The following is a 27379-nucleotide window of genomic DNA, read 5'->3' as shown; positions in this document are numbered from 1 at the left end:
TAACGTTCGTTTGTGTAATATACCAACATAAAGACAGTACAGAGAGCCAGGTCGTACAAATTTTCTGGGCACTTCAAATCCACTCTGACTTAAGGTAAGCCTTTCTTGGTTTCATAGGAGTTTGTTCAAGAAAACTTCGAGTGAAACAGTAATCATCAAATTCCTTCTGCGATCAACACTTGAAACACGCTTCACATTCGTGTATGAAACGTTAACGCAATTATTTAATAAGTACGAAAAATTTTATTGGTAACTGCCACTAAATTCCCCGTCTAGTCTAAACAGTCTTCAGAGTTCATTAAAATCATGAATTATTGTATTTTAAGTCTTTCTGTATTCATGTTTCTTTTTAATAATATCACTTTAAATCATTGCTTTATGTGCCATAAGTTAAAGTATACTCGTATGTAGCAAATCAAGTGACTGCTGCCCTTTTTCTCTGAAAAATATTTCCAACTGGCATTAACAACTTGACTTGAAAATTATATTTGATTTTGGTTGTTAGTACTTACAGCTGATGCAATGAAATTTATGGATGTTTGTATTCGAGTAACGTTTTCAGGAAATATCAGTTAATATCTCAAGTTTTATTTTCCTCAGACAGACAGGTAGCAGTTCGCCAGCTTTTGGTTAGACTGGTGTTCTCCTCCTCCCTATAATGTCTGTTTTCATTTTCTTCATTAAATTGTTAACCACCTTTTCTCTTTCTTTCTGCTGACAATGATCACACCAACTCATCACGCAAGAGAAGGCCGGTCCCTGGAAGCAGCTGCCTGTGAACCGAATATCTATATTTTTCTCATAAGCCTCCAAATGAATTTGCAAGTGAGTGGCAAGAAGAATATATCCCATCAACTGCAAATAATTGTTGTAAATGGAGATAGAGCAAAAGTACACCATGAAAAATAGCACGTAAATCATTAAATCGAGGATGCAGCCTGGCAAGTATTGCCTCAGAAATCCATAGGGGATCACTGCTGGTCTGCATTTACGGTGCAAGTCAGGTTTCGAGCAATACTCGATCGCCATGACGCCGTATAAGAATTCCTCCCAGCGGGATATTGATACGATTTTGGACGTGGTTGATTCTGCAGTTCTTACGCTTGAGAGGCTTTCAGAGGGCACTCGGAAACGTGGCTTCTCCGAGTAATGGAATTTTCGAAGTGTATTTATAAGATCTTGGTGATACATCATCTCTATCTCGGACAAAGGCTTATTGCGCCTCATACATTTGAGTCGATTCAGTGTATCTTGGATTCTGAAACGTCTAAAAAGCTGGTGCTCCCGAATGAGTGGATAAGAGTCTATAGTTCCATTTCCAAAGTTCTTACGAAACTCCGCCAGTTTGGGGGAACTCCTGCTAGGGCGTTTTCTTAAGATAATAACTTTCTCTGTCAACAACTCCCCATTTTCCATGTCGCGTTTTACTGCGTCTATCGTCGCCATGTGCTGCGGTTTGAGCTTATGCTAACGGATTATTGGTAGATGCAGTCACATCCTGAAAAAGAATAAATAAAACAAGTGAACTTTTCAGAGATTTCTGGAATTCCAAACGAAGCGTTGTGTATAAAGGCAAAACACTACGAATTACACATATAAAGAATTTCAAATGAATCAATAAAAACAAAAAATACAAAGCCAGTATCAGGTTAACTTGACTATCAACTGCCACAGTAGTTGGCAGTTAGTAAAGCCAAGGAACTTGTAGTACACAAAAACCCCGACTTTGGCCCTTTATAACTCTGGAAATATTCAACCGACCTGGATGAAACTCGGGCTTTAGAGGTTTCCCACTAAGATCTATAATCGTGCCAAATTTCATCGAAATTCGTTAAGCCGTTCCGGAGATCCAGATATCGATTTTTGGCGTTCAGGGGATGTGGTAGGGGATGGGTGGGTGGGTGAGGGACCTAACATATCTGTAGAGCAATAACGGTAAAAGATGCAGCCATGAAACTGTGTTTTTCTGAAAGCTCATGTTCTGGAGGGGTGCCATTCAGGGTTTGTTGTTTGAAATAATGGATTTTAAAGGTATAGTGGGCCATTCAAAGTAGGCCCCAAAATTCATATTTCCTGATGCTCAGGTACTGACTGCTCACAACATCAGAAGGGATGCTGTTTTCTTGATGACTGTGAATAACAAGTGGTGTTAGGAGAAGCTTGGCTGACTTACTCTCAATTATCTATCTTCTATATATATAGTACTAAAACTCTGGAATGTTTTTGTTTGTTTGTTTGCACACTAGAGCACACAGTCAAGTGTTAATTTAGCTGTGCCCTCCCCCTCCCCTTCCCTCTTCCCTCCCCCTCCCTTTCCCCTACCATTCCCCCCCCTCCCTTTCCCCTCCCTCCCCTCCTCCTTCCCCTTTCCCTCCCCTCCCCTGAGCACAAGATCAAGTGTTAATTTAGCTGTGTCCTTCCCCTTCCCTATTCCCTCCCCTCCCTTTCCCTCTACCATCCCCTCCCCTTCCCCTTACCTCCCCCTCCCTTCCCTTTCCCTCCCTCCCTGAGCACAAGATCAAGCATTAATTTATCTGTGTCCTCCCCTTCCCTCTTCCCTCCCCTTTCCTTTCCCTCTACCATCCCCATACCTGTCCCTCCCCTCCCCTTTCCCTCCCATCTCTGAGAACAAGATAAAGTGTTAATTTAACTGTTTCCTCCCCCTCTCCTTCCCTTTTCCCTCTCCCTCCCCTTCCCTACACAAGATCAAGTGTTAATTTAGTTGTGTCCTCCCCTCTACTTCCCTTTTCCCTCCCCTTCCCTCTTCCATCCCCTTTCCCTTCCCTTCCCCCTCTCCTTCCACTCACTTTCCATCTTCCTCCCCTTTCCCTCCATTCCCATCTCCTTCCCTCTTCTATTCACCTGCCCCTTCCCCATCTCCTCCCCTCCCACTCACCTTCCTCCCCTACCCCTCCCCTTCCCCCTTCATTCTTCAATCACCCTTCACCCTCGTACTCCTCCTTCCTTCTTCCCTTCCCTTTCCTTCCCTCTCACCTCCCCTTACTCCTCCCCTCCCCTCACCTTCCGTCTTCCCTCCCCCTCCCCGTCCATCTCCCTTCTCTCTTCCATCTCCCTTCCGTCCCCTTCCCCTTCCATTTGCCTCTGCCTTCCCTCATCTCCCTCTTCCATTTGCCTCTGCCTTCCCCATCCTCTTCCCCTCTCACTCCCCTTCCTTACCCCTCCCCTTCCCTCCACTTCCCCCCTCCCCCCCCTCCCCCTCCTCCCCCCTTTCCCTTCACCCTCTTACTCCCCTTCCCTCCCCTCCCCTTCACTTTTCCTCCTCTTACCCCCTTTCCTTTTCACCCTCCTACTCCCTTTCCCCTCCCCCTTCCATTCCCCTTCACTCTTCCCTCCCCTCCATCCCTCTTCCATTCTCACCCTCCTACTCCCCTTTCCCCTCTCCTTCCCTCTTCCCTCCCCTTCCCTCTTCCCTCCCCTTCTCCTTTCGTCCCCCTCCCTCGTAAACGGAGTTGATGCTGCCATAGACTTTTGCTGACTATTATTAGTAGGGTTAATTTAGGTTTGGGTATGGGTATTGTATGGGTATGGGAATGGTGTGGCACTGATATGGGTATGGTAGGGACAATGGTATGGGTATGGTAAGGGTATGGTTATGAGTATAGGTATGGGTATGGTACAGATATAGGTATGGGTTTGTGTGTGGGTATCAGTATGGGTATGGTAGGGATATGGGTATGGTACAGCTATGGGTATGGGTAGGCTATGGGTATGGGTATGGTACAAATATGGCTATGGGTATGGAATTAATTTGGGTATGGTACAGATATGGGTATGGGTTTGGGTATTGGTATGGGTATGCTATGGTTATAGGTATGTGTATAGGTATGGTATGGGTAAGGAATGGATATGGGTATAGGTATAGGTATGGGTATGAGTATGGTACAGATAAGGTATTGGTATGGTATGGGTATGGTGCAGATATGAGTATGTGTATGGTACAGATATGTATGGGTATGGTACAGATATGAGTATGGGTATTGGTATGGGTGTGGGTACTGGTATAGGTATGGGTATGAGTATATTACAGATATGGGTATGGAACAGATACAGGTATGGGTATGGTGCAGATATGGGTATGGTATGGGTATGATGCTGATATGGGTATGGGCACTGGGTCATGGATGGTCTGGTATAATACTAAAACTCTGAAATGTTTGTTTGTTTATTTGTTGGTTTCTTTGTTTGCTGGTGCTGCCTGTAGACTTTGCTGACTATTATTAATAGGGTTAATTTAGCTGTGGGTGTGGGTATGGTACAGATATGGGTATGGGTATGGTACAGATATTGGTATGGGCATGGGCATCATTATGGATATGGGTATGGTACAGGTATGAGTATAGGCACAGGTATGGGTAAAGGTATGGGTATGGCACAGATATGGGTATGGGTATGGGTGTGTGGTATGGATAATGGGTATACTGTAGGTATGGTATGGATATTGGTATGGTATGGATGTGGATATGGGTATGGGTATGGACCTTTTGTCAAAAATATAGTAAATAAAAAAGTAACCCAATGGGTCACGGATGGTCTGGCATAATACTAAAACTGAAATGTTTGTTTGTTTGCACACAAGAAGGAAAATGGGCTGGTACTGCCCATGGACTTTTGCTGACTATTATTAGTAGGTTTAATTTAGCTGTGGGTATGGTATGGGCCTTTTTATGGGTGTTAAAAATGCAGGATATGGGTAATGGATATGGGTATGTAATCTAAAAAAGTGACCCAGAGGGTCATGGGTGGTCTAATCTTAATTAAAAATTATCACAAAAAAGTGATGTTGAATTTAACTAAAAATTATCACACATGGTTTTGATCTTGATCTTTGACCTACTCTAGTTTTCACACACACATATATATACATATATGCAAATTGTATATTCATGCAGCAAACGAGCTGGAGCCAACCATAATCACGGAGAAGCCCACAGGTTTAAGAAAACTATATCTAAAATCTAAATAACCCCCATTCCTTTCTTACCACATGTTTCTCGATCTAAGGCGTTGCCATTGAAGAAAAGGACTGAAATCACAGGCAAAAAAGTGATGAAATCACAAAAGGGGTAGTAATGCCCAGCCACAAGAGACAGATATGGAGGTCAGGGGATACAAAGGAAGGGGTAGGGCGCAGGACTTTACGCCGAAGCCTGATGAATTATGATGAAAGCGAAAAATAGAAGTAGGAGTCTTTTCTCAGTCAGATAGAAATATAGTGCCATTATAATACGCACAATGCTAACCATACCTCAAGAGATAGACCCTGGCACTTCTTCAAGCAATACAGTTTGAATACATATAGCAAATGTACCCACTCAGAAGCGCGCGACCATATAAACGCAACTCTTCTTTGTGGGTAACAATTTTGTTTTCATCATTTTTCTTCTTTGTCGTCGAGAATAATGCGGTGAACTCATCCTGATTGTTGTTGCTGTTGCAGAGACTAAAGTAATGTTCAACAAAAAGCTGGGCTGGGTTAGTGTTGAGTAGTACTGGTGTGAGGTTTAAGAAATGTCAGAAGTGAAAGACTGATTCTTTATTATTCTCGACAAGTGTTTATAATGTGGAAAGTGGGCGGAAAGGTAGCGGGCGACCTGAGGCTCCCCGCTGCGTCCATACAGAAGTTGTGTTTGTTAACAGGCATAAGAAGACACATATAATACATTACAGAACATGTAAAAGGCAGATATATACAGTATATATATATATATATATATATATATATATATATATATATATATATATATATATATATATATTTATATATATATATCATCGGTGGAAAGGCCATACAATGATGCATACATTGAGATACATAAAGAATCTGAAATAATAACAAGTAACATATATGACATGATTAATGTACATATGAAGAGCGAAACACAAGAATGGAGAGGCAATTTGATGCCCTTACAAATACTCCCCCCAACAAGACAATAATTAGAGGAGCAATTATTGGATGAAAGAACATTAATCACGCAAACGCCGAGGCAGTTGGAGTGGGCCCCTACTCCTGGAGAACTGTGGGCGTAGGGTGGAACCGACATCTGGGGTTGACTCGATGTGTCCCCTGGGATGCCCCAGAGCCCGCTTTGGTGGGGGAGCGGGTGTGTCTGCGTGGAGGTACTGAGGGGGAACTCTGGGGAGCCTGCCTGTCTCCTCACGTACTTCGCTGTCCAACAGGAATGCCAGCTTCAACCTGTCAATGGTGACCCAGTCTTCCCACCCATGGATGTCAAGGAGGTATGCCTTGGCAGCCTGCCTGATGACTTGGTGGGGTTCCCTGTAGGGCCTGGTTAAGGGTGACCAACGGCCATCCACCCTGACAAAGATGTAGGTGCAGGAGTCTAAGGTGGGTGAGCTGTAGGTGGTGGTTCTGTCGGTGAAGGTCTTACGGCAGGGCACGAACTTCTGTGCGAGCTCCCTCAACCTTGGGAGGGGGGTGTTGGCACCGTTGGCCAACAGCGGGAAGAATTCTCTGGGAATGGCCAGTGTCTCCCCACAGACTTTCTCAGCAGGGGAGGCATCGCCATTTGCCTTCGGTGCAGTGCGGAGACCTAGCAGGACCCTGGGGAGCTGTTCCTTCCACCCCTTGTCGGTGCAACATGCCACGAGAGCTGCCTTAAGAGAGCGGTGCGCTCTTTTGACCATGCTGTTCACTGCAGGGTTGTAGGCCATTGTGCTGTGTAGTGTTGTACCCATCAGGCATACCAAGGAGACCCAGAGCTCTGACAGGAAGGCTGGACCCATGTCTGTGGTGATGCTGTCTGGCACTCCGAAACGGCTGATGCAACTGGAGAGGAGGGCCTCTGCGCATGATGCTGTTGATGCCTCCTCCATGGGGGTTGCCTCGGGCCAGTGGGTGGAGCGGCCTATGATCATCAGGAGGTATCTGGCTCCTCCCAACTGTGGAAGAGGCCCAACGACGTCGATGTGGATGTGGCCAAAGTGCCGACTAGGCTTGGGGAAATCGCTGACCCCAGACTCTGTGTACCGGGACGTTTTGCTCGCCTGGCATGGGATGCAGCTCCTTGCCCACTGTCAGACGTTCCTTGTTGGTGCCATGGCAGACGAACTTGTCAGTCATGAGGCGCACCGTTGTGTGCCCTGATGGATGGGAGAGACCATGGACTATGTCGAACACCTGCTTCCTCCTCGAGGAGGGTACTAGGGGGCGAGGGAGGCCTGTGCTGGTGTCGCAGAGGAGAGTTGTGTTCGAGTTTGCTAAGGGCATGCCTTCCCACTTAGGAGTCGTCACTACCATCCTGTAGTCTGCCATCTCTGGGTCTGCTGCTTGTTCTTATACCAGTTCTTCGTAGTCGATGCCAAGGTGAAGGGAATTGATTTCTACTCTAGACAGGGCGTAGGCTACTGGGTTCTTCCTGCCAGGAATGTAGTTGATAGTGCACCCGAATTTGGAGATGACGGTCAGGTGTCACTGTTGCCTTGCAGACCACACGTCTCCCGGCTTTGCAAATGTGTGCACTAAGGGTTTGTGATCTGTTAGGATCATGAATTCAGTCCCCTCCAGCAGGTACTTGAAGTGTCTCACGGCCTGGTAGATAGCCGGCAGCTCCCTGTCGAAGGTGCTGTAGCAGGTCTCTGCTGGCGAAAAACTTGTGGCTGAAGAAGGCCAAGGGTTGGGGACGCTGTTCACTAGTTGCTCGAGTGCTGCGCCACAGGCGATGTTGCTGGCATCCTTTGTCAGTCTGAGGGCAGCTGCGGGGTTGTGGTGAGTCAAGGTAGTGGCATTGGCAAGGGCTCTCTTTGTTTCTATGAATGCCTGCTGCTGCAGAGCCTCCCAGGTCAGTGTTTTTGGCTTGCCCTTCAGGATTGATGTCAGGGGGTACATAGTGCAGGTGATGTCTGGGTTGAAACGTCAGTAGTAGTTTATCATCCCGAGAAACTCCTGAAGGGCCTTGATGGCTTGTGGTTTCAGGAAATTCTCTATAGCTTTTACTTTAGAGGCCGTGGGGCGCACTCCAGCTGGGGAAATCTCGTCCCCAAGGAAGTCTACTTTTTCTTCCCCGAAAATGCATTTGTCGAACCTGATGACCAGTCTGCTGTCCTGCAGACATTTCAGGACAGCGTGGACGTGGCGAAGGTGTTCCTCTGGGGACTTGGAGAAGATGAGAATGTCATTGACATAGCAGATGCAGAAAGGCAGATCCCCCAAAATGGTGTCCATCAGGTACTGGAATGTGGCACCTGTGTTCCTGAGACCGAAGGTGGAATAGGAAAATGTATAAGTCCCAAAGGGCGTGATGATGGCGGTCTTGGGGACGTCGTCGGGGTGCACAGGGACTTGGAAGTATGACTTGAGTAAGTCCATCTTGGAGAATATCTTCGCACCGTGGAGGGCGCCCATCAGGTCTTGCATGTTACGGTGGGGGTAGCGGTCTGGTGTTGTCACTAAATTCAAGAGCCGATAGTCGCCGTAGGACCTCCATGAACCATTGGACTTCTTTACCATGTCGAGGGGAGATGCCCACAGGCTTGATGCTTTTTTACAGATGCCCATCCATTCCATCTCCGCGAAGACCCGTTTGGCGTCTTGTAACTTTTGGGGAGACAGTCGTCGGAACTTGGCATGTGCTTTGTTGAAGTCCCTGGTGACTGGCGTAGCTCTGGCTTGAATATGTCCAGGAACTCCTGTAGGAGGGATGTGTATCTGGTGGGGGCTGTGGAGCAGATGGCAGGCATTCCAGGTCTGGTGGGGAGCTGACAGGAGTGGCAGGTTCCTGTGTCGAGGAGGCGTTTCTTCCGACGTCGACCAGAAGTCCGTGGTGCCCTAGGAAATCTGCGCCCAGCAGGGGGAACTTGACCTCCGTGATGACAAAGGGCCAATGGTATCTGCGGCCCAGAATTGAGATAATCCAGGTCATCATGCCATACGTGCGGATGGGAGTTCCATTTGCTGCTAAGAGGGCAGGTATTGAGTCAGGTATCTTTTCTAAATCTTCCTCGGATGGCGGGAAGACCAACTGCATTGCTCCCATATCTACCAGCAGGCGCCGTTTCGAAATTTCATCTCTGATGAAGAAACCTGCTGGTCGGGGGGAGTTGGGTTTTGCGGCTACAGCTGTTACTTGTGGCTGCTTTTGTCGTTTTTTGTAAAGGAACTGGGAGGCCTGCAGTTCCTGGCACTGGTTCCGAATTTTCTATGGAAGAAGCACCACGCTGGGCTTGACCATGTCCTGTGTTCCCTGAATGGTGTCTTCTTCGTATAAATGGCGCTGATGTCTTCCTCGCTGTCATCGTTCTCCTCCATGTAGCTGCAGGCTCCCAGGGCGGCGGCTGCGAGGGTGGCAGTGTGTTTCAAGGCCTTGGCAGCCTCGTGTATTTTCTGGGCAACGTCGGCTAAGGCGTCCATGTCGAGGGAGTCTACGTATTTTATCTGGCACCTAACTTCCTGTGTGAGGCACTGAAGGAAGATCGCTCTTGTTAAATCTACCTTCCTCTTCCTCCCGTTTTCGCTGTGGCCTGGCAGTGTTACCAACCCCCGTAGTTTGTCCCAGGCTTCCCTGGGTGATGCTTCTCCGAGGGGCTGGGATAATAGGTTGAGCGAGCGTTGAGCTCTCTCGGTCATGAGCATGGAGTAAGTTAGCATGAGTTCATCCTTCAAGGCCGCGTATGTGGCCTTGTCCAGTTGTGCGTTGAGCCAGGGGGAGATTCTGTTGAACACCTCTTCTGGGAGTGCTGTCATGGTGACCATGATGCCATGTTCTGCCGTGAAAACGGAGGAAGTTTGACCGCGTCTGGCTTTGTTGGCGAGAGGGGCGTACAGATGATGCTCGCAGGTTCGCATTGAAGTTCAGCTCCCGACATCTTTACTACTCACACACCAAAACGCTGGAAAATGCGCCATACTGAGCCCATTAATGGTGCTGATTGTTCGAGTGATCAAACCAAGTGCCAAAACGTGCCATTTTTGGGTATGCCGTATTTAGTCCATTAGTGGCACGGTTTCTACCAGGGAGGGAGCTATCAGAGGCCTAAACTTTGGCACTGTAACTAGTCCGCTAAAGGCTCTCTGATGGTAGGCTGCGGCCGTCTTTAGTCTGTTAATGGCTGGGCCAAACCCACGCTACCTGTCACTCCGGGGTTACCAGTGTGAAGTTCAAGAAATGTCAGAAGTGAAAGACTGATTCCTTATTATTCTCGACTGGTGTTTATAATGCTGAAAGCAGATGGAAAGGTAGTGGGCACCTGAGGCCCACTGCTGCGTCCATACAGAAGTTGTGTTTGTTAACAGGCATAAGAAGATATATATAATGCATTACAGAACATGTAAAAGGCAGGTATATATATTGGCAGAAAGGCCGTACAGTGATGCATACAATAAGATACATAAAGAATCTGAAATAATAACAAGTAACATTTATGACGTGATTAATGTACATATGAAGAGCGAAACACAAGAATGGAGAGGCGATTTGACCCCCTTACACTGGAATCAGGCACTCGTTTAATTTTCACATCATCAGCGGTGGTTTGTCCAAGCCGAAGCCTAGTCAATATGTGTATTATAATGGCACTCACTCTCTATACTGATTGAGAAAGGACTCCCACTTCTACTTTTCGCTTTCATCATAATTTATCAGGTTGTGGAGTAAAGCCTATGCCCTACCCCTTCCTTTGTATCCCCTGACCTCCATATCTGTCTCCTGTGACTGGGCTTTACCCTTTGTGATTTCATCACATTTTTGCCTGTGATTGCATTAGGTTTGAGAGAAACTCAAATCAGCCTTTCTGGAGAGAAGCCTCCTTATAGCATTTAATTTGAAATAAAATGCATATGAAAAAGCCATTAGAACCTCCAAGATATTGTCTCTTCTACTAAATAAAGAAATCAGAAAAGGTGTTTTACCAGAGCTGACTGACATTCAGTGCAACTGAGTCAGTCAGTGGGTGCCTAGACATTGCTTCAAACACTAATTCAAGAGTCAGTCAGTCATTTGTAATTCACTTTAAGCACAGCAGTTCCACAATATCCACATCACTACAAGTTACATTCAACGTGACTACATAGAGAGTGGATATCATTCTTACGATGTGCAGAAAAAGTCTTCGACAGTTTTAAAGCACCCATATTGTAAAGTAAATTTGCATCGACTGTGTAATCTGATTACCTGAATCCTTTAATAAATTTGGACCTGGTGAAGAAAGTTATAAAGAGAACTAATACATTTTCTTTATAACACCGATGATGGCAAAGGTGACAATACAGGTTATGGCAATTTTGTCAACACGGAGCCTTGAATTATGCAAAAGGTATTACAGACCCATTATTGTTCTACAGAGGCAATGACACGTACATACATACAAACTGTGTGAGCTGTGATCATTATTATTGTAAACTTTCAAAAAGATTATCCTTAGAAACGATAAACAAAAGAGATTAAAAGGTACGATGAATAAATTAATTCAAGAACACATGAAACGTGTCTATAAATGAGAGAGAGAAGAAGGGAAGTACTGCAACGGTGCTTAAAACAGAAGCCGGGCGGAAGCAACTTAATGCCCTTGCCCATCCAAATCAAGGGAAATAAAGAAAAATGGAGAAGAGCTGGGTTGAACCCAGAGGGAAGTGATGGAATTGCTGCTGAAAGGATGGAGTACTGACAGGTAAGAAGAGGAATCCAAAAGTGGGAAGCGGTGGCCTGAGGCATATTACGAGGCTGCCTGAGATTAAGAAGAACCATCTCCGTACCCGTGAGTAGACCAGTAAGCCTACCTGATAGAGTCCCTCGAGAGAAGATGTGTAAGGATGGTATTGAGTGACATACTGGCTGAGTGTTGTCTGGTTTATTGGTGGTTCCTTACTGAATGAATGTACAGAATCTTCGAAGTTGTTATTGGCTGGTGCGAGCCACAAAGTAGTTTCTACACACAGACAGGGCAAAACAGAGGTTATGTTTCAGACATCTGTGTTTGTGGGCAGACAAACAGATGGCTATTGTGAGAGACATAATAAACGTACAATGATAAAACATATATCAATGGAAAGGCCAGAAAATTCCACATATGGACATTTGCATGAGGTTCGAGACAGATTAATGAATACAATGCAGTAGCATAATATATGTGAAATGGCGAGACGTTTGGCGTCTTCATAAACAGAAACATACATACAGTTTGACACAGAAGATTCGGTGGAACATTATGAGTACATGATTGGAATGCTTGCATGGCAATGCAAGTAGCGGTGATTGTACATGAATTGGGACAACAATGGTTAGAGAGAAACAGACAGAAATATGTATGGTAGAAGTTCTGTTCCTTCGAGCGGTCCCTTCCAGGTGACGCACGGGAGGGAGAGAGAGAAAGCGGGATGCTTTGTCTTGTTTTCTCCGATGGATGATTCACACACACATGTGCGCCCGTAAGACCGCCAATGCAGTCTCTTACAGATGCAGAGAAGCCTTGGATGAGATGTGAACATCGGACTGAAACTTAAAATCACAAGGCCACTCCGAAGATACCAGGAGTGATCGAAAGCTAAAAACTGTATTTTGTAAATTCTTCGTCCGGAAAAATGTGTCCATAACGTGAGAAATGAAACATAAATTTCACTTAATTAGTCTTTTTCTCCTGTTATAATATCGATCATAAAAACTTCCAAATAATTTTCAGTGACTTTTAAAGGTTACCTATAAACTGATACTATTTTAGAAAAAACCATTTTGCGAATTAAAAAAGTAAATTTACTATCAACAAAAATCTTCATTTCTAGAGTTGGCTTGTCTACAGGAATCTTTTATCACCTCTTTTGAATAATATTTATATAATTATAATTAAATATAAAGTTAACCGTCAACAAAAACAGAATTACTAATAAAAACAGATAATGAACAACAAAAGTGTAAGGATGGTATAGAATGACATACTGGCTGGATGTTGTCTGGTTTATTGGTGGTCTCTTACTGAATGAATGTACAGAATCTTCGAAGCTGTTATTGGCTGGTGCAAGCCACAAAGTATTTTCTACACACAGACAGGGCAAAACAGAGGTAATGTTTCGGACATCTGTGTTTGTCGGCAGACAAACAGATGGCGATTGTGAGAGGCACAATAAACGTACAATGATAAAACATATATCAATGGAAAGGCCAGGAAATTCCACATATGGCCAATTGCATGAGATTCGAGACAGATTAATGAATACAATGCAGTAGCATAATATATGTGAAATGGCGAGATGTTTGGCGTCTTCACAAACAGAAACATACATATGTAAGAGCCCGTCGCCCCGACGCCATCTCTTCCAAACACACGTGTGTGTTCGTCATCCATCGGAGGGGACAAGACAGAAACTTGCGTGTGTAGGGGGCCCCTTCGTCTTTATGTGATGGTAGATGCCATGTTTTGCTGGGGCCCCAGGTACCTGATGGAGCTTGGGTCTGAATACGTCAGGGAACTCCTTCAGCAGCTGGGCGTACTGGTGGGGGGATGGAAATACCAATAAACCAGTAAACACCCAGCCAGTATGTCACTCAATCTCCCGTCCTTACACTGGTGACCCTGGAGTAACACAAAAAGTGGCCCACCCAGGATGACAACCCACTCGCCAACAGACCCTTCGCCGCCTCACTGCTTCCCTCCATTCCCGAGTTCTCAGTAGATGTCCGACCCTCCGAGATGACCCACCCCACCACCGGAGCCCTGGACACCTCCTCCAGGAAACCTGAAGCCGTCCTCGCACTCGTACTGGACAAGCTGACCAATGAAGGACCAGCCAACGTCATCCTTCAGCCTGCTGCCGCCCCCCCCCCCCCTTGAGCTGGCTACCAAGGATCAGCCGCCGTCATCCTTCAGCCCTCAAGCCTGCTACCGAAGGATCAGCCTCTTTCAGCCGTCCCCCTCCAGCTGGCTATCGAAGGATCATCCGACGTCACCCTTCAACCCGCTACTGTCCTCCTTGAGTTCCTGCTGGCCGGCACCGCCCTTCAGCCTCCTACCCGCCCCTAGCCCAAGCCCTTCAAGCCAATTACAATTGTCAGCAAGACGATTTCCGCATCAATGCCTTGCTTTGGGGGGAGTACTGTAAGAGCCCGTCACCCCGACGCCGTCTCTTCCAAACACACGTGTGTGTTCATCGTCCATCGGAAGGAACAAGACAGAACAAGAGCCTCTCGCTTTCTTTCTCTTACGCAACGCGACTTCAACCATACAATATTTCCGTCTGTTTCTCCCTTACCATTGTTGTCTTGATTTATGTACAATCACCACTACTTGCATTGCCATGCAAGCATTCTAATCATGTACTCATAATGTTCCACCGAATCTTCTGTTTGTGAGGACAGCAAGCATCTCGCCATTTCACATATATTATGCTACTGCATTATATTCATTAATCTGTCTCGAATCTCATGCAACTGGCCATATGTAGAATTTCCTGGCCTTTCCATTAATGTATGTTTTAACACTGAACGTTTATTATGCCTCTCAATATCGCCATCTGTTTGCCGACAAACACAGATGTCTGAATCTTTACCTCTGTTTTGTTTTGTCCTTGTGTAGACGCTACTTTACCGCCCGCATGGGCCAATAACAACTCCGAAGATTCTGTACAATCATTCAGTAAGGAACTACCAATAAACCAGTAAACACCCAGCCAGTATGTCACTCAATCTCCTGTCCTTACACATACAGTGTTATACAGAAGATTCGGTGGAACATTATGAGTACATGATTAGAATGCTTGCATGGCAATGCAAGTAGTGGCAATTGTACATAAATCGAGACAACAATGGTCAGGGAGAAACAGACGGAAATATTGTATGGTAGAAGTTGTGTTGCTTGAGAGAGAAAAAACGGGATGCTCTTGTTTTTGTCTTGTTCCCTCCGATGGATGATGCACACACGTGAGCTCAAAAGAGACCACATCGCGGTTTACAATACTCCCACCCCAAGCAAGGCGTCGATGCAGAAATCGTCTTGCTGACAATTGGAATGGGCGCGAAGGACTTGGGCTTTGGGTGGGTAGGAGGCTGAAGGGCGGCGCTGGCCAGCAGGAACTCGAGGAGGATGGTAGCGGGTTGAAGGATACATCGCTCCTTCGTTGGTCAGGTCGTCTGGTACGAGTTCAGGGGCGGCGGCAGGCTACCTGGAGGAGGCGTCCAGGGTTCCTGTGGTGGGGTGGGTCATCTTGGAGGGTCGGACATCTACTGAGCACTAGGGAACGGCTGGAAGCGGGGAGGTGACGAAAGGTTCGTTGGAGCGTGGGTCATCATCTTGGGTCGGACATCTGCCATCACTGGTCACTCCGGGGTCACCAATGTAAGGCTGGTATAGAGTGACATACTGGCTGGGTGTTGTCTGGTTTATTGGTGGTTCCTTACTGAATGAATGTACATGTTGTTGTTTTAGATTTAGCTGGCCTTGTGCCAGCACGGGCTCTTGCTCCTAGAGCAGCCCATAATGAATGTACAGAATCTTCGAAGTTGTTATTGGCTGGTGCGAGCCGCAAAGTAGTTTCTACACACAGACAGGGCAAAACAGAGGTAATGCTTCGGACATCTGTGTTTGTCGGCAGACAAACAGATGGCGATTGTGAGAGACATATAAACGTACAATGATAAAACATATATCAATGGAAAGGCCAGGAAATTCCACATATGGCCAATTGCATGAGATTCGAGACAGATTAATGAATACAATGCAGTAGCATAATATATGTGAAATGGTGAGATGTTTGGTGTCTTCACAAACAGAAACACACATACAGTTTGACACAGAAGATTCGGTGGAACATTATGAGTACATGATTAGAATGCTTGCATGGCAATGCAAGTAGTGGTGATTGTACATAAATCGAGACAACAATGGTTAGGGAGAAACAGACGGAAATATTGAATGGTAGAAGTTGCGTCCCTTGAGAGAGAGAAAACGGGATGCTCTTGTTTTTGTCTTGTTCCCTCCGATGGATGACGCACACACACGTGCGCTCGACCAGTTTTGTATTACGAGTTGTTAATGTCACAATAAGAGCACAGCGTTACTCAGAAAAGTTTTTTTTTATATATATTTTCTAAAAGAAATGTCAGATTTTTTTTTTTGCTATGTAGGCTACTAATAAGGAAAGGAACGAAAAGAAGTTATATTTTCTATTGTGATTTCTAACGACTATGGCACACACACCCCTCATGAGTATTTGGTAGCTACTGTCGCGGTTTTTGCCCGTCTATATTATTTCTTAGTGACCTTGAAGTCTATCCCTTAGCCTTATCGCACCAACTCTGATAAGATTTTGTGTTCATTTCTTTGATAAGCAGCTAATCAGCGACTTATCGGTTTACGACAACAGATAACAAAGGAGCTAGAAAAGTGAAACACGAGTTTTCATGTCTTTTCATTTTCACACACACACGCACATATATATATATATATATATATATATATATATATATATATATATATATATATATATATATATATATATATATATATATATATATATATATATATATATATATATATATATATATATATATTAGATAGATAGAGATAGATAGATGTGTGAAAATGCAAAAGACATGAAAACTCGTGTTTTAATTTTCTAGCTCCGTTGTTGTATATATAATTGCAGAACTCAATGCATTTCTAAATCTTTTGTTTTCACTGTTGCTATGCGCCTAGCAGCACTGGAAATAAAAACACATTTTCACCTCATTTATTTTACATTCTTTCTTGCACTCACCGCCATTGCTTAATGAATTCTGATAATAGCTGAAAGTTGATAGGATAAATAACAATATATTACGCAGCTTCTGACGCTGAAAAATCCTACCTGAAACGTATGTAGCAAAGTTCTAAAAAAAAGTCATACCTTGAAAAAAATTATTAAGGATAAACATTATAGTTTTCTTATTAAGGTGCGATGAAGATTCCAGAATTAAGTTCAAGGTCACCAAGAAATATAGAAAAAAAATTGCGACAACAGCCGAAGCTTATATTCGTGGGTGTGTGCGCCACTGTCCCAAGAAATCACAACCAAAATATATTTTTTTACAAGCTAGGAAATATATTTCATACCGGAGCACGAACTGATTTTTCATGCATCAACGTTTTCACTACGGCAGCACGCGGAGTGTAAATCTTGCAATTGCATGACATCCATAGTGGAATAAAAGTTTGTTGAACATCAGACAATGTTGCACGGTAGCTGCCCTCTGATGAGGCTGTTGCTTTGTACAACAACAAAATGCTTTGTTATTCCATGCAAACATAACCCTAAAATGTACAAGGTTGCATAATCCAGATCCGGAAATGACGCCACTTATGCATCCACACAAGTTGCCTTTCTTTCATTTTCAGCTATTTTCAAGTCTCCTTTTGTGACTAAATTTAAGACATATTATTCATTAAAATCAGTTAATTTCTGTATACTCACAGAATAATAATGATCCGTTGGCATAAAAATACAAAACCTCTTTTACTTGTACGTAGGCCCAAGGTCTAGACTCTCTAGAGCCTGTGTAGGCCAGTGAGACTTGGTCCACTGCTCTTGTACCCAAATAAGAATGGAAATAAGCAACCTAACAACTGTCCTTAACTAAAATGGGAGTACATGAAAACTACATCTTTGTTGATGCCAGACGCCACTTATTTTATGAAGGAATTTTTTTTTTCTGTTTGTGATGATTTTCATTAGGCTTGCAGGATTGTATTCTCTTGCTGTGGTACTGCATACACTACGGTTACAAAGTAAGCATTGTTGATTTATAAGAAAGAAAGAAAAAAAAAACAAGTATTTTCAACTTACGTTAACACACGAAAATTTCATATCATCATTAGTCGACGAAAGTGCTTTGCATTTTTTTTTTTTTTTTTTTTTGTTATATTTAATCTTTGTACCTTTAGTTAACCATAGCTTAGTATTCCTCTAAACATTATTTGATACTCATGTCGTAAGGTTTACATTTTCTCTCTCTCTGCAAATATAAAAGCAATTAAGACCTTATTAGCTTTACAGTACCTTGCATATGATAGCTTCTTCCATTGATCTTTAAACCTAGGTGCGATCAGAACGATAGACTTCTTTACTAGCATAAACAAATGTGATCACTGCTGTTGGAGGAATTGTATGATGTTGTCGAGGCCGTAGTGTGCTGGTCTTTAAAGCATTTCCGAAGAAAGGAATGTGTGTGGGATTCGTATTTCCTCTGTGAGCAATGCGTAAAGTTTACTGCGTCAACATGCAGCACAAATTTTTTTTTTTTTTTTGCACAAATAGTAGTTCACAAACTGCCCGGTTGATGAGGACAAGCGAAGATGAATTGCGGGTCACCTATTGTAGAGATATTATTGAATATTCAACTTACGCTCTCGTTGAAGAGCTCTCTGCCAGCGTAGACTACGTAATCACAAATCTTTGAACTATGTCTGTTCCTCTCAAATTGTAAACTTAGTCATAATGTTATTATTATGTATACAAAAATGCCAAGAATTACCCAGACTTATTTTATATAAACTATAGGGCCTACCTGATTGTAAACTTAGTCATAATGTTATTATTATGTATACAAAAATACCAAGAATTACCCAGACTTATTTTATATAAACTATAGGGCCTACCTGATCTAGCTCTGCTGATTTTTAGAGCAAAAAATATGAGCAAGCACTTTTGGGGAAAAAATCATAAACCCAAATATTAGCAAAAACAACGAACAGACAATACAAAACTATAATAAGTAGCAACAAGTTACTTCATCATTATGCCAGAGAATGTTCCGACTGTTCCTTCTGTAATTCCGAAATTAGGAGTGAATGCTTCTCTTTTAAATAAGAGAAGATAACGGCAGACATGAGATATTAGATATTCGAATTCGATGTGGGAATGAATATTTAACTTTTTTTAAATAATCAATCTAACAATTATGTCAAAGTTATTGCTTCTCATGCAACAACAATATGACATTTTCAAATCCCGTAGGAGAACAGCCCTAGTCATTTGAGGTCCATGTAACTTTTACAATTTCCTGAATTATTTAGGAGTTACTTCAGATTTTTTTTATACTCTGTTCAGATTCAGTGTATGGGTGAATGTCATTTAATGACACAAACAGCATCATTTCCGGTAGAACAGTTTTTGTTTTCGAAAACCGGGTATCGATATAATGTTATATATTCTGCCATTTTGGAAGAGATACCCCAGGGCCTTAAGGTGATATATTTTGTGACTGCGTGACCTTAAAAATATGCTAGTGTCAAATTTGGGGCTTTATAAGATACTGTCCTGTCAAATTACACAATGATCTGATAAACAATGCAATAATAATAATAATAATAATAATAAAGTAAGAAATTCACTTTTAATTCTCTTGCTTAAGGATTAAAACAAAGTTATATTGATAACAAGGCATCGATATGACTCATTTTGTATCTAGAGAAGAACAGTTTTTTAACAATAAATTCTTTTGCAAATTTCGGACATTACTGTGTTTAATGTGATTGCTTTGAAGCATGGATTTAAAATTTACCATCAAGAATTTATACGTGACTAAATTTAATTGCATGTAGTCTTCGATTAAATCCGTAGATTTTAAAGTGGATGTTTCTTCGAATCGATGTGTAGTTTTGGAAGAGGTATTTTGACATCCATCATACGCAAACTGCATAGCGAGAGTCATCCCAAAACAGTGCTTCTCATTATTGCATTACCGTATTGCTGTTAATTGTATAAAGAGAAGGATAAGCATTCTGCGTGTAAAATTCGATCTTTTTTTTCTTCTTTTTGGCTGCAGACTGAAGCCTAGAAGAAAACGGTACTGCGTGTCTGTAAGTGATTTACTTGCTCAAGTGACAATGACTTCATGAAACCAGCATTAGACCTGTTAATTTAGATTCCGTGGCTCTTGGGCTAGGCAACAAAATAATGAAGTAGACTGAGGAAGATTCCCCAACTTGAAACTGAGGCTGAAGGCCTTCTGGCTAGATATAGAGCATAAATAGATACTGTGAGGACAAGAAAGGTCAACTAGGTATTAAATTATTTATTAGCTGAGTCCGACTTTTTTTTTGTTTTTTGATTAAGCTGGCCTTATGCCAGCACGGGCTCTTGCTCATAGAGCAGCCTGTAAGGAGTCCGACCTGTTGTTTCAGATTTAGCTGGCCGACTCCTGATCGCAGGTATACTCGTACATGGCAGAGTGGGGACGGAAACGTGGTGCCCGACCTCCGAGACCCGCACTCTGAGCAATTTGTGTTTGTTGACACAAACAAATGGCAATTTTGAGAGACATAATAAATGTACAATAATGAAATACATATCGGCTGAGAGGCCAGAAAATTCTACACATGAATATTTACATGAGAGTCTTGACATACTAAGAAATGCAATGCATGACGTGTTGATGCGAAAACGAAGAAACGTCTGAGAACCAGGATGCGGTGTTTTGTCGCGAGAATGGAGGGAGTTTTATCGCCTGGCTTATTGCTGCCTTCGAAGGCGAGAGAGGGATGCGGAGGATCTGTGCGTCCTCGGAATGACTTTCTACCTCAGTGTCTGACATTCTTCCTCACACCAAAACCCGAAGTACGCGCCGTATTTAGTCCGTTAATGGTGTTTGGGGCTCGTCAGAAGTCAAAACTATACGCCGTGTGGTTCCGTTAATGACTACTGGGTATGGTCGACGTGAATCGTAAATGCGGGGCCAAACCGTTTGAGCACGCCAGAACGCACCTGAAGGGGTACGCCGCCCGTTAGTGGTGCGGGTGTTCTCCGAGGAAGGAGCTTTCAGAGGCCTAGACTTTTGTCGCCGTTAAACGCTCTCTGACGGTAAAGCGGCCATAGAGTCTGTTAATGGCGAAGCCAAAACCGCTGTGTTTACCGTCACTCCTCGGGTCACCAGTTGTGAAGACAAGAAAGGTCAACTGGGTATTAAATTATTTATTATGTTGTTTCGGATTTAGCTGGCCTTGTGCCAGCACGGGCTCTTGCGTAAGAGCAGGTATACATGGCAGAGTGCGGACGGAAACGTGGTGCCCGACCTTCCATCGCCGTGACCCGCACTCTGAGCAATTTGTTTTTGTTGACAGACAAAAAAAATGGCAATTTTGAGAGACATAATAAATGTACAATGATGAAATACTATTTGGCGGAAAGGCCAGAAAATTCTACACATGAATATTTACATGAGAGTCTTGACATACTAAGAAATGCAATGCATGACGTGATTGATGCGAAAACGAAGAGACGTCTGACGTCTTTACAATACGAAGTTTTGGTCATCGAGAGACGATTACTGTAATTTAATCCACAAGTGAGAATCAGAGAAAGGAGAGAATCGTGGGACCCCAAGAATGTTGTGAGCCCTCCCAAACATCAAGACTGTAAGAAACTTTAGAGCGCAATAGTAATAATTATAATTTACAAATAAATAACGCAACATGAAAATACCCTTGGCTTCTACTATTTTTAGTACCGTAATGTGCAAAGCCCAGAGAAAATTGTAATGGAATGGGGATATAACTGAAAAACGTCCCGGTTGTTGTCAATTGCGAGTTCATATCCGAGAAACGAAATAAACGAATTTCTAAAAAAAGATTCACGTCATGAATAAAAGTCGTCATTATTATTTGATTATTAATGTTGTGTTAGAAGGGACGGTCCGGACTGAAAGCACTTATGTTCACAGAGGCGCTATCATATCCTCCGACAGCGCCCTTCCTTGCATATCGCTCAAAAATAAAGTGCTTCGTCTTCCTCACGGCCCTTGGGAAACTCCCCACCATCCGCCTAACGGGCAACAGCGATCCCCATCTCGGACATAATCATTATCGAATTATTATTATTATATTAATGATAAGGCGCACATATTTGCATGAAAAGTATGTATTAACTTATTGAATTACTCGGTGAACATTGCCCGAACGATATAGAGGAAGACAAATCCGACAGAAGAAAAAAATATATAGTAAAATATTAACGAAAAGGTAAAATGTAAACAAGAACGGAAAAAAATGTCAACTGAGAAGTACGGCATATGGGACGATGTTCTGAAATAGCACTGCAGCCTCTGACTAACCTTACAATCATCGTTATAATATTTGCCACAGCGTTACACCTTCACTGGCCCTAGCACAACGGCGGGCTGCACATGTGGTAAGGCGTAAACTGGCATCAACAGAATCTCGCGTAGGACGCTTATTTAGCCTTGGACGTTAACGAATACATAACGTGCATGGGAATTTCGTTAAAAGACAATTACACTTATTGGATATTTAGTCTTACTCTAAAACAATTTTAGAGTTTCAAACAGATACGGTACCACTGGAGTGAATGTAAAAATAACGTCAATTAGCAACTAAGAGCTCTCTTAAGCGTACATACAACACAGCAGAATATTTCCTGGGAAATAACTTGAAATAATATTTTGTTATTTTACGCTGATGGAGGAGTTGTCATATTAAATCACTTGCCACAGATCACAAAATAACAAATTTTTCTAACACACACACACACACACACACACACACACACATACATATATATATATATATATATATATATATATATATATATATATATATATATATATATATATATATATATATATATATATTTGTTTTACAGTTACAGTGTGTATATATGTATACACACACACTGTAACACACACACAAACACTACAGAGCTTGATCTTCACAAAGGAACCATCTGATGGACCAAATGAGGGACTCCAAAAATAAACATGGAAGATAGGTGAGAAAGAGATATGTACATATACTGTATAATCATAATTTATTGCAGTGTACCTTTGATAATGATAATGCGTATATTTCACAACTTTTCAATTGTTTTAGAATAAGAATACATATCTGACCAGTATAATTTCACCACCACATTTGCCACGAGCATCAGCACATACTATCATTAGAATGGCAAGTCCTAGTTGTTCTTATTTATTTCAATGTAATATGTTATTTGCTGTTCTTTAAACCATTAATATTAATATACTTTTTCATAAATGGACACAAAAGAATTACTGGCAAATCATCACTCCCAGGCATTAAGTACCATTCGCTATTGTATGATGTTTCTAAAAATACTCACGGACCAATATGCCGGTAGTGTGCTGCCCTGCCATAAGTTAGTAATGCAAGTAGCGTACTTTAAGCTCAGGTTCAGGACGACACTTAGTGAACCGATTACAGCTCAGCGAAAGGCTTTGTTTACTACCATCTCGCGTTGGGTTAGTGAGAGTGACTGGCGTAAGGGGAATGAGCTGGGATTCCCAGGGAACGAAGAAATATTTGACCATCGCCGAAGGATGCCAAGTTTTCTTTTCCATTATGTGATAAAATTTGGTAGTTATTTTTATTGCAAGGTGTTTAATTAGGTTTGTGTAGTGTTCAGAATGTCTGAGCTTCAAACTGTTATTAGGACAAACTTGTAGCCTTTTAAATTTTAACACTTAATTGATCTATTTGAAAAATGAATGGATAAATGATTTAGACTCGAGAAACGAGAAAAATTCTTCGTATATACAGTACGTGGGCTTTGGGAGTAAAACAATATGATAATCAGAAAATCCGAGAAGCGGCGATTAAAAGAATCGACTTCTTGATGAAAATGGTAATTATTATTATTATTATTATTATTATTATTATTATTCAGATGAAACCTATTCATATGGAACAAGCCCACAGGGGCCACTGACCTGGATTTCAAGCTTCCAAAGAATATGGTGTTCATTAGGAAGAAGTAAGAGGAGGTAAAGGGAAATACAGAGAGAAGAGCTCTCACTTATTAAAAATTAAAAATAAATCAATAAATAGATAAAAATTTACTAAAATGCAAGAAGAACAGTATTAGGGCAGTAATGAATTGCATCTTCGCTTGAACTTCTGAAGTTCCAGTTGCACGACATCCATAAGGGGAATAAAGGCTCCTTGGTCGCTGTGAGAATTTACACTCTCGTTTATTATCAAATATAAATTTACGCTTCTTGCCGAATTCCTTAAAGATTCTGTTATCATTCATCCTCATTGAAACTTTATGTTTGCTAACATTATAAAATAATTCCTTTTGTTTTGCACATATTAATCATTTTTATTTTTGTGGTTCTCCCAGTATTCTGTAATAGCACTGTGTCCTTGCTGCGATGTGAATTTCAAGAGGAACCGTAGTAAAGAAAAAGCTCATTGTAAAAAAGAGATGAACGACGATGTAGCTCGCATCTCTTCTGATCGCGAAAAACAACTGGATCCTTTCTTCAACATTACTCAACTCTTACATCAACACTGCTTCCTCCTGAAGGACTCCATGGAAAGCTTCTCTTCACAACTCTCTTCAAGTACAAGTTACCTTGTCCAGTAACCAGATACCAGCTGGATAAATTACTGGGTTCGAAACCACAAATTCTCGAAACAATTCTGTGGAAATAGCCTAACAACAAAGCAAAGGTTGGAGGTTTACAGATATTGTTGGAAGAACCTACAGTACTTATCCTTTAATATTTTTAGAGTATAGCCTAAGTACATGTTCCTGAAAATCTCTAATTCTCCAACTAACCTGTTACCTTCTCCCGTCGCAAAATTCGATTCTCAACCGGAATTCAAATAAATAGTAATTATATCTAGGCTAACGAGAATTTACGTACTTTTGCGATTGTAAGGGCGACAAATCGCGCCTCTCTTTCCTTGTGTTTCTCCTTTCAGATGTACATTAATCACATCTTGTATTTCACCCGTCTTTATTTCAGATTCTTTGTGTGCCCTCCAAACATAATAACCATATCACCATACAGCAATGGCCAATCCCATTGGATTTGCTTAGCAATTGCAAATAGTGGCTGATCAACTGTTAGAACTGGGGTTTGGCCAGGATTGAGAAACTGTGTGGTTGCTCTTGCAATATCCATGGCATGTTTTATCATTGCAACTGAATGAGCTGCCTCTTGAAAAAGAGGCAACATTGATGACAAGCTTATTTCAAATGAGAAGAGTGATGTGCTGCCCAAGATATGGACACAGCATTTTCGCTCCTGTCTGACAGACTGACTTTCTCAAGCCATTCATACTCAAGAGAAAGATGCTTTGAAAGCACAACCTGTTGGTGTCCTGCACTTCCACTGGATGAAGGGAAGGGATTCTCATGTTTAAAGTGAGCAGGAGGTACATTTGTGTAATATTCAGGAAGAGAAGGTACTTTTTTTTTACTTTGTTCCACTTTGGATGATTTGGGCCAAGTTTCTGTCCTCACCCTTTTCACCAGTGCTCGGATGCTGAAACAAAGATATGCCTGTCCCATGGAAGGATGTTTGTGCAGTTGTGGCACTTGGATTATGGTCCAGATTGTCAACAGCACAAGTTGTAAAGAGCCCTTTTCTTAGTGTAGTGGGACAAGCTACTTCTTCCTCCACAGCCCTCGTTACAACTGCTTTTCCTAACCCTTTAGTCAATTCCAGAACCCTATCATAGCTGATGCTGATTCCATGGTGATGGAGTGTATCAATTAATTGACGCTTCCTGGTGTTTGCGGGGGATCCAAATTGAGTTTAAAGTTGTTTGAAGACCAAAGTGTCTGCATTTCTTGTGGTAGTATTCCACAATGAACTCTGTCAATCTATGACTCTTAGCAAGTAGGATGGGATGTATCACATCATAATCATATTTCAAGGTCTTAACATTATACCCTTGGAACGTATCATACCATTGTTATCTAATAATAAATCTAAGTTGTTGACTAGGATGGGAACTTCACTAGGGTTTCTACCATCTGGGTTCTGAAGATGGCTAATTCAGAAGCAAAACAATTTCCTTGCATTTCCTTGATCCGGTATAACTTGGCATTATGATTAGGGTTAACATCAAATTTCTTAAATTTATAGTAGGCTTCGAAAATGTAAGAAGTGACTCTAAAAAGTTTATTGAGATCAGAGTAGGCTACTTCTGAATGTTGACCAAAGTTTCACAATGTGGCCCTACATTGACACTGAAAGAAGCAGACACTTGAGGAGATTGAACAGGTTGCTTACAAGTATCTCAAAGACAGCCTAAGTTACTTTCAGGCCAAGTATTTTGATTAGATGAAAGCCACGCAGGGCCATTTAACCAGACAGAAACTGTTTGATGAATTCAGTGAGAGACCCCTTGTTATTAGGTCACAAGGATTCCCCTCACCTTTAACGTACTTGAAGTTGATTGAGAAACAATATTTCTCTTCTAGGTTCCTCTTGAACATTGAAATATCTTAGATGCGATTGCGTGTATATATATACTCTTCGTAGAAAGAAAGTCAGTGAGAAGCCACTGTAACACAATCTGGGAATCTACTGCAACTGTAACATTTTGAAACTTGATAGAGGTGAATGAGTCCAGAACTACTGGGAAATATTTGAGAGATAGATATACTCCCATAAGTTCTATAGTTGGAAGTGTTTTTGCCTTCAAGGGAGCGACCCTAGATTTAGCAAACATTAACTGTGAGCCTCCATCATGATCATTGTAAACTGCAAAGCCATAACTAGATTTGGAAGCGTCACAAAAATTGCAAGATGAATTGATTTGATTTTGATTGATGCAAGATCAAGGCAAGGGCAATGAGGACAATTATGAGGAATCAGAGCAGTGTTTTTGCCATCCCTTTTGTAACTTCTCTGACATGGGTGTATCCCCTGGCAGTTTTACATCCCACAATTGCCTCATGATTAATATCCCTTTGGTTGTAACAGGTAGGGGGAGACCCAAGGGGTCGAAAACTTTGGATATTTGAGACAGAATTGATCTTTTAATATTAGCTGAAAGGGTCTAGATGCTGCACATTGTCGGCTATTTTAATGAAATCACTTTCCATGAAATATTTAAGACCCAGGACCTTTTCATATTCACTTCCATTGGAGGCAAGACTACCATATTTTGCAATGGCTAATACAAGTAAGAATCTTGATTGTTGGAGTTCCCTGGTCTAGAAACCACCCTGTTGCATACGATTGATAGCAGAGAGAACCTGGTTGATAGACTGTATAAACTTTCTTGAGGAAGTCAGGTGAGTTGCCAGTGATGGTGAGACTGTCCACATAAAAGTTCTGTTTTATATAAGTAACTTACCAAGTAATTACATAGTTATAGTTTCCTCTTGCATGGCGGCTTAAATTCAGAAATTCCCTGGTAACGCTTGGTTCAGTGCAGACGACTAGTCCCGCCCGCTAACGGGACTACCAGGAACGACTTAGCAGACAATCTCATTCTGTATTTCTGTTTTTTACCGCGCTCGAGTAAACACAGTGTCGATGGCAGCTTTGTTCTTAAATTTGCCGGTCGGAAACCGGATTTTGGTGAAGTATTATTTCTGATTTCGGGTAGCCTTCAAGCTTATAGCTTTCAGGATCAGCATTTTATCGCTTTGTTATTAAGA

At 42.3% G+C, this 27379-nt stretch overlaps 1 protein-coding gene across 4 annotated transcripts; it reads right to left on the bottom strand.

Annotated features, from left to right (window-relative positions):
- LOC136826799 (uncharacterized) lies at positions 1-27172 on the bottom strand. Of its 4 annotated transcripts, none has more exons than XM_067084239.1 (2): positions 27073-27172; positions 1-1498 (listed from the first exon to the last, which is right to left on the bottom strand). In XM_067084239.1, exon 2 carries the CDS (start codon positions 1444-1446, stop codon positions 631-633), a length of 816 nt encoding a protein of 271 aa, XP_066940340.1. In that variant the 5' UTR covers positions 1447-1498; positions 27073-27172; the 3' UTR covers positions 1-630. The 4 variants fall into 4 exon arrangements, with proteins under 4 accessions (XP_066940340.1, XP_066940338.1, XP_066940339.1 ...); XM_067084237.1 differs by lacking the exon at positions 27073-27172 and adding an exon at positions 23075-23212; XM_067084238.1 differs by lacking the exon at positions 27073-27172 and adding an exon at positions 17999-18414.
- Between the last annotated feature and the right edge of the window lie 207 nt (positions 27173-27379).

The sequence above is a fragment of the Macrobrachium rosenbergii genome, chromosome 41, assembly GCF_040412425.1.
Source record: "Macrobrachium rosenbergii isolate ZJJX-2024 chromosome 41, ASM4041242v1, whole genome shotgun sequence".
NCBI lineage: Eukaryota > Metazoa > Arthropoda > Malacostraca > Decapoda > Palaemonidae > Macrobrachium > Macrobrachium rosenbergii.
Note: the sequence above shows the minus strand (reverse complement) of the source record. Positions and strands in the feature narration are given on the sequence as shown.

Bases quoted from the DNA above. Each gene is read 5' to 3' on its own strand.
- LOC136826799 (XM_067084239.1), bottom strand. From the start codon at position 1,446: ATGGCGACGATAGACGCAGTAAAACGCGACATGGAAAATGGGGAGTTG.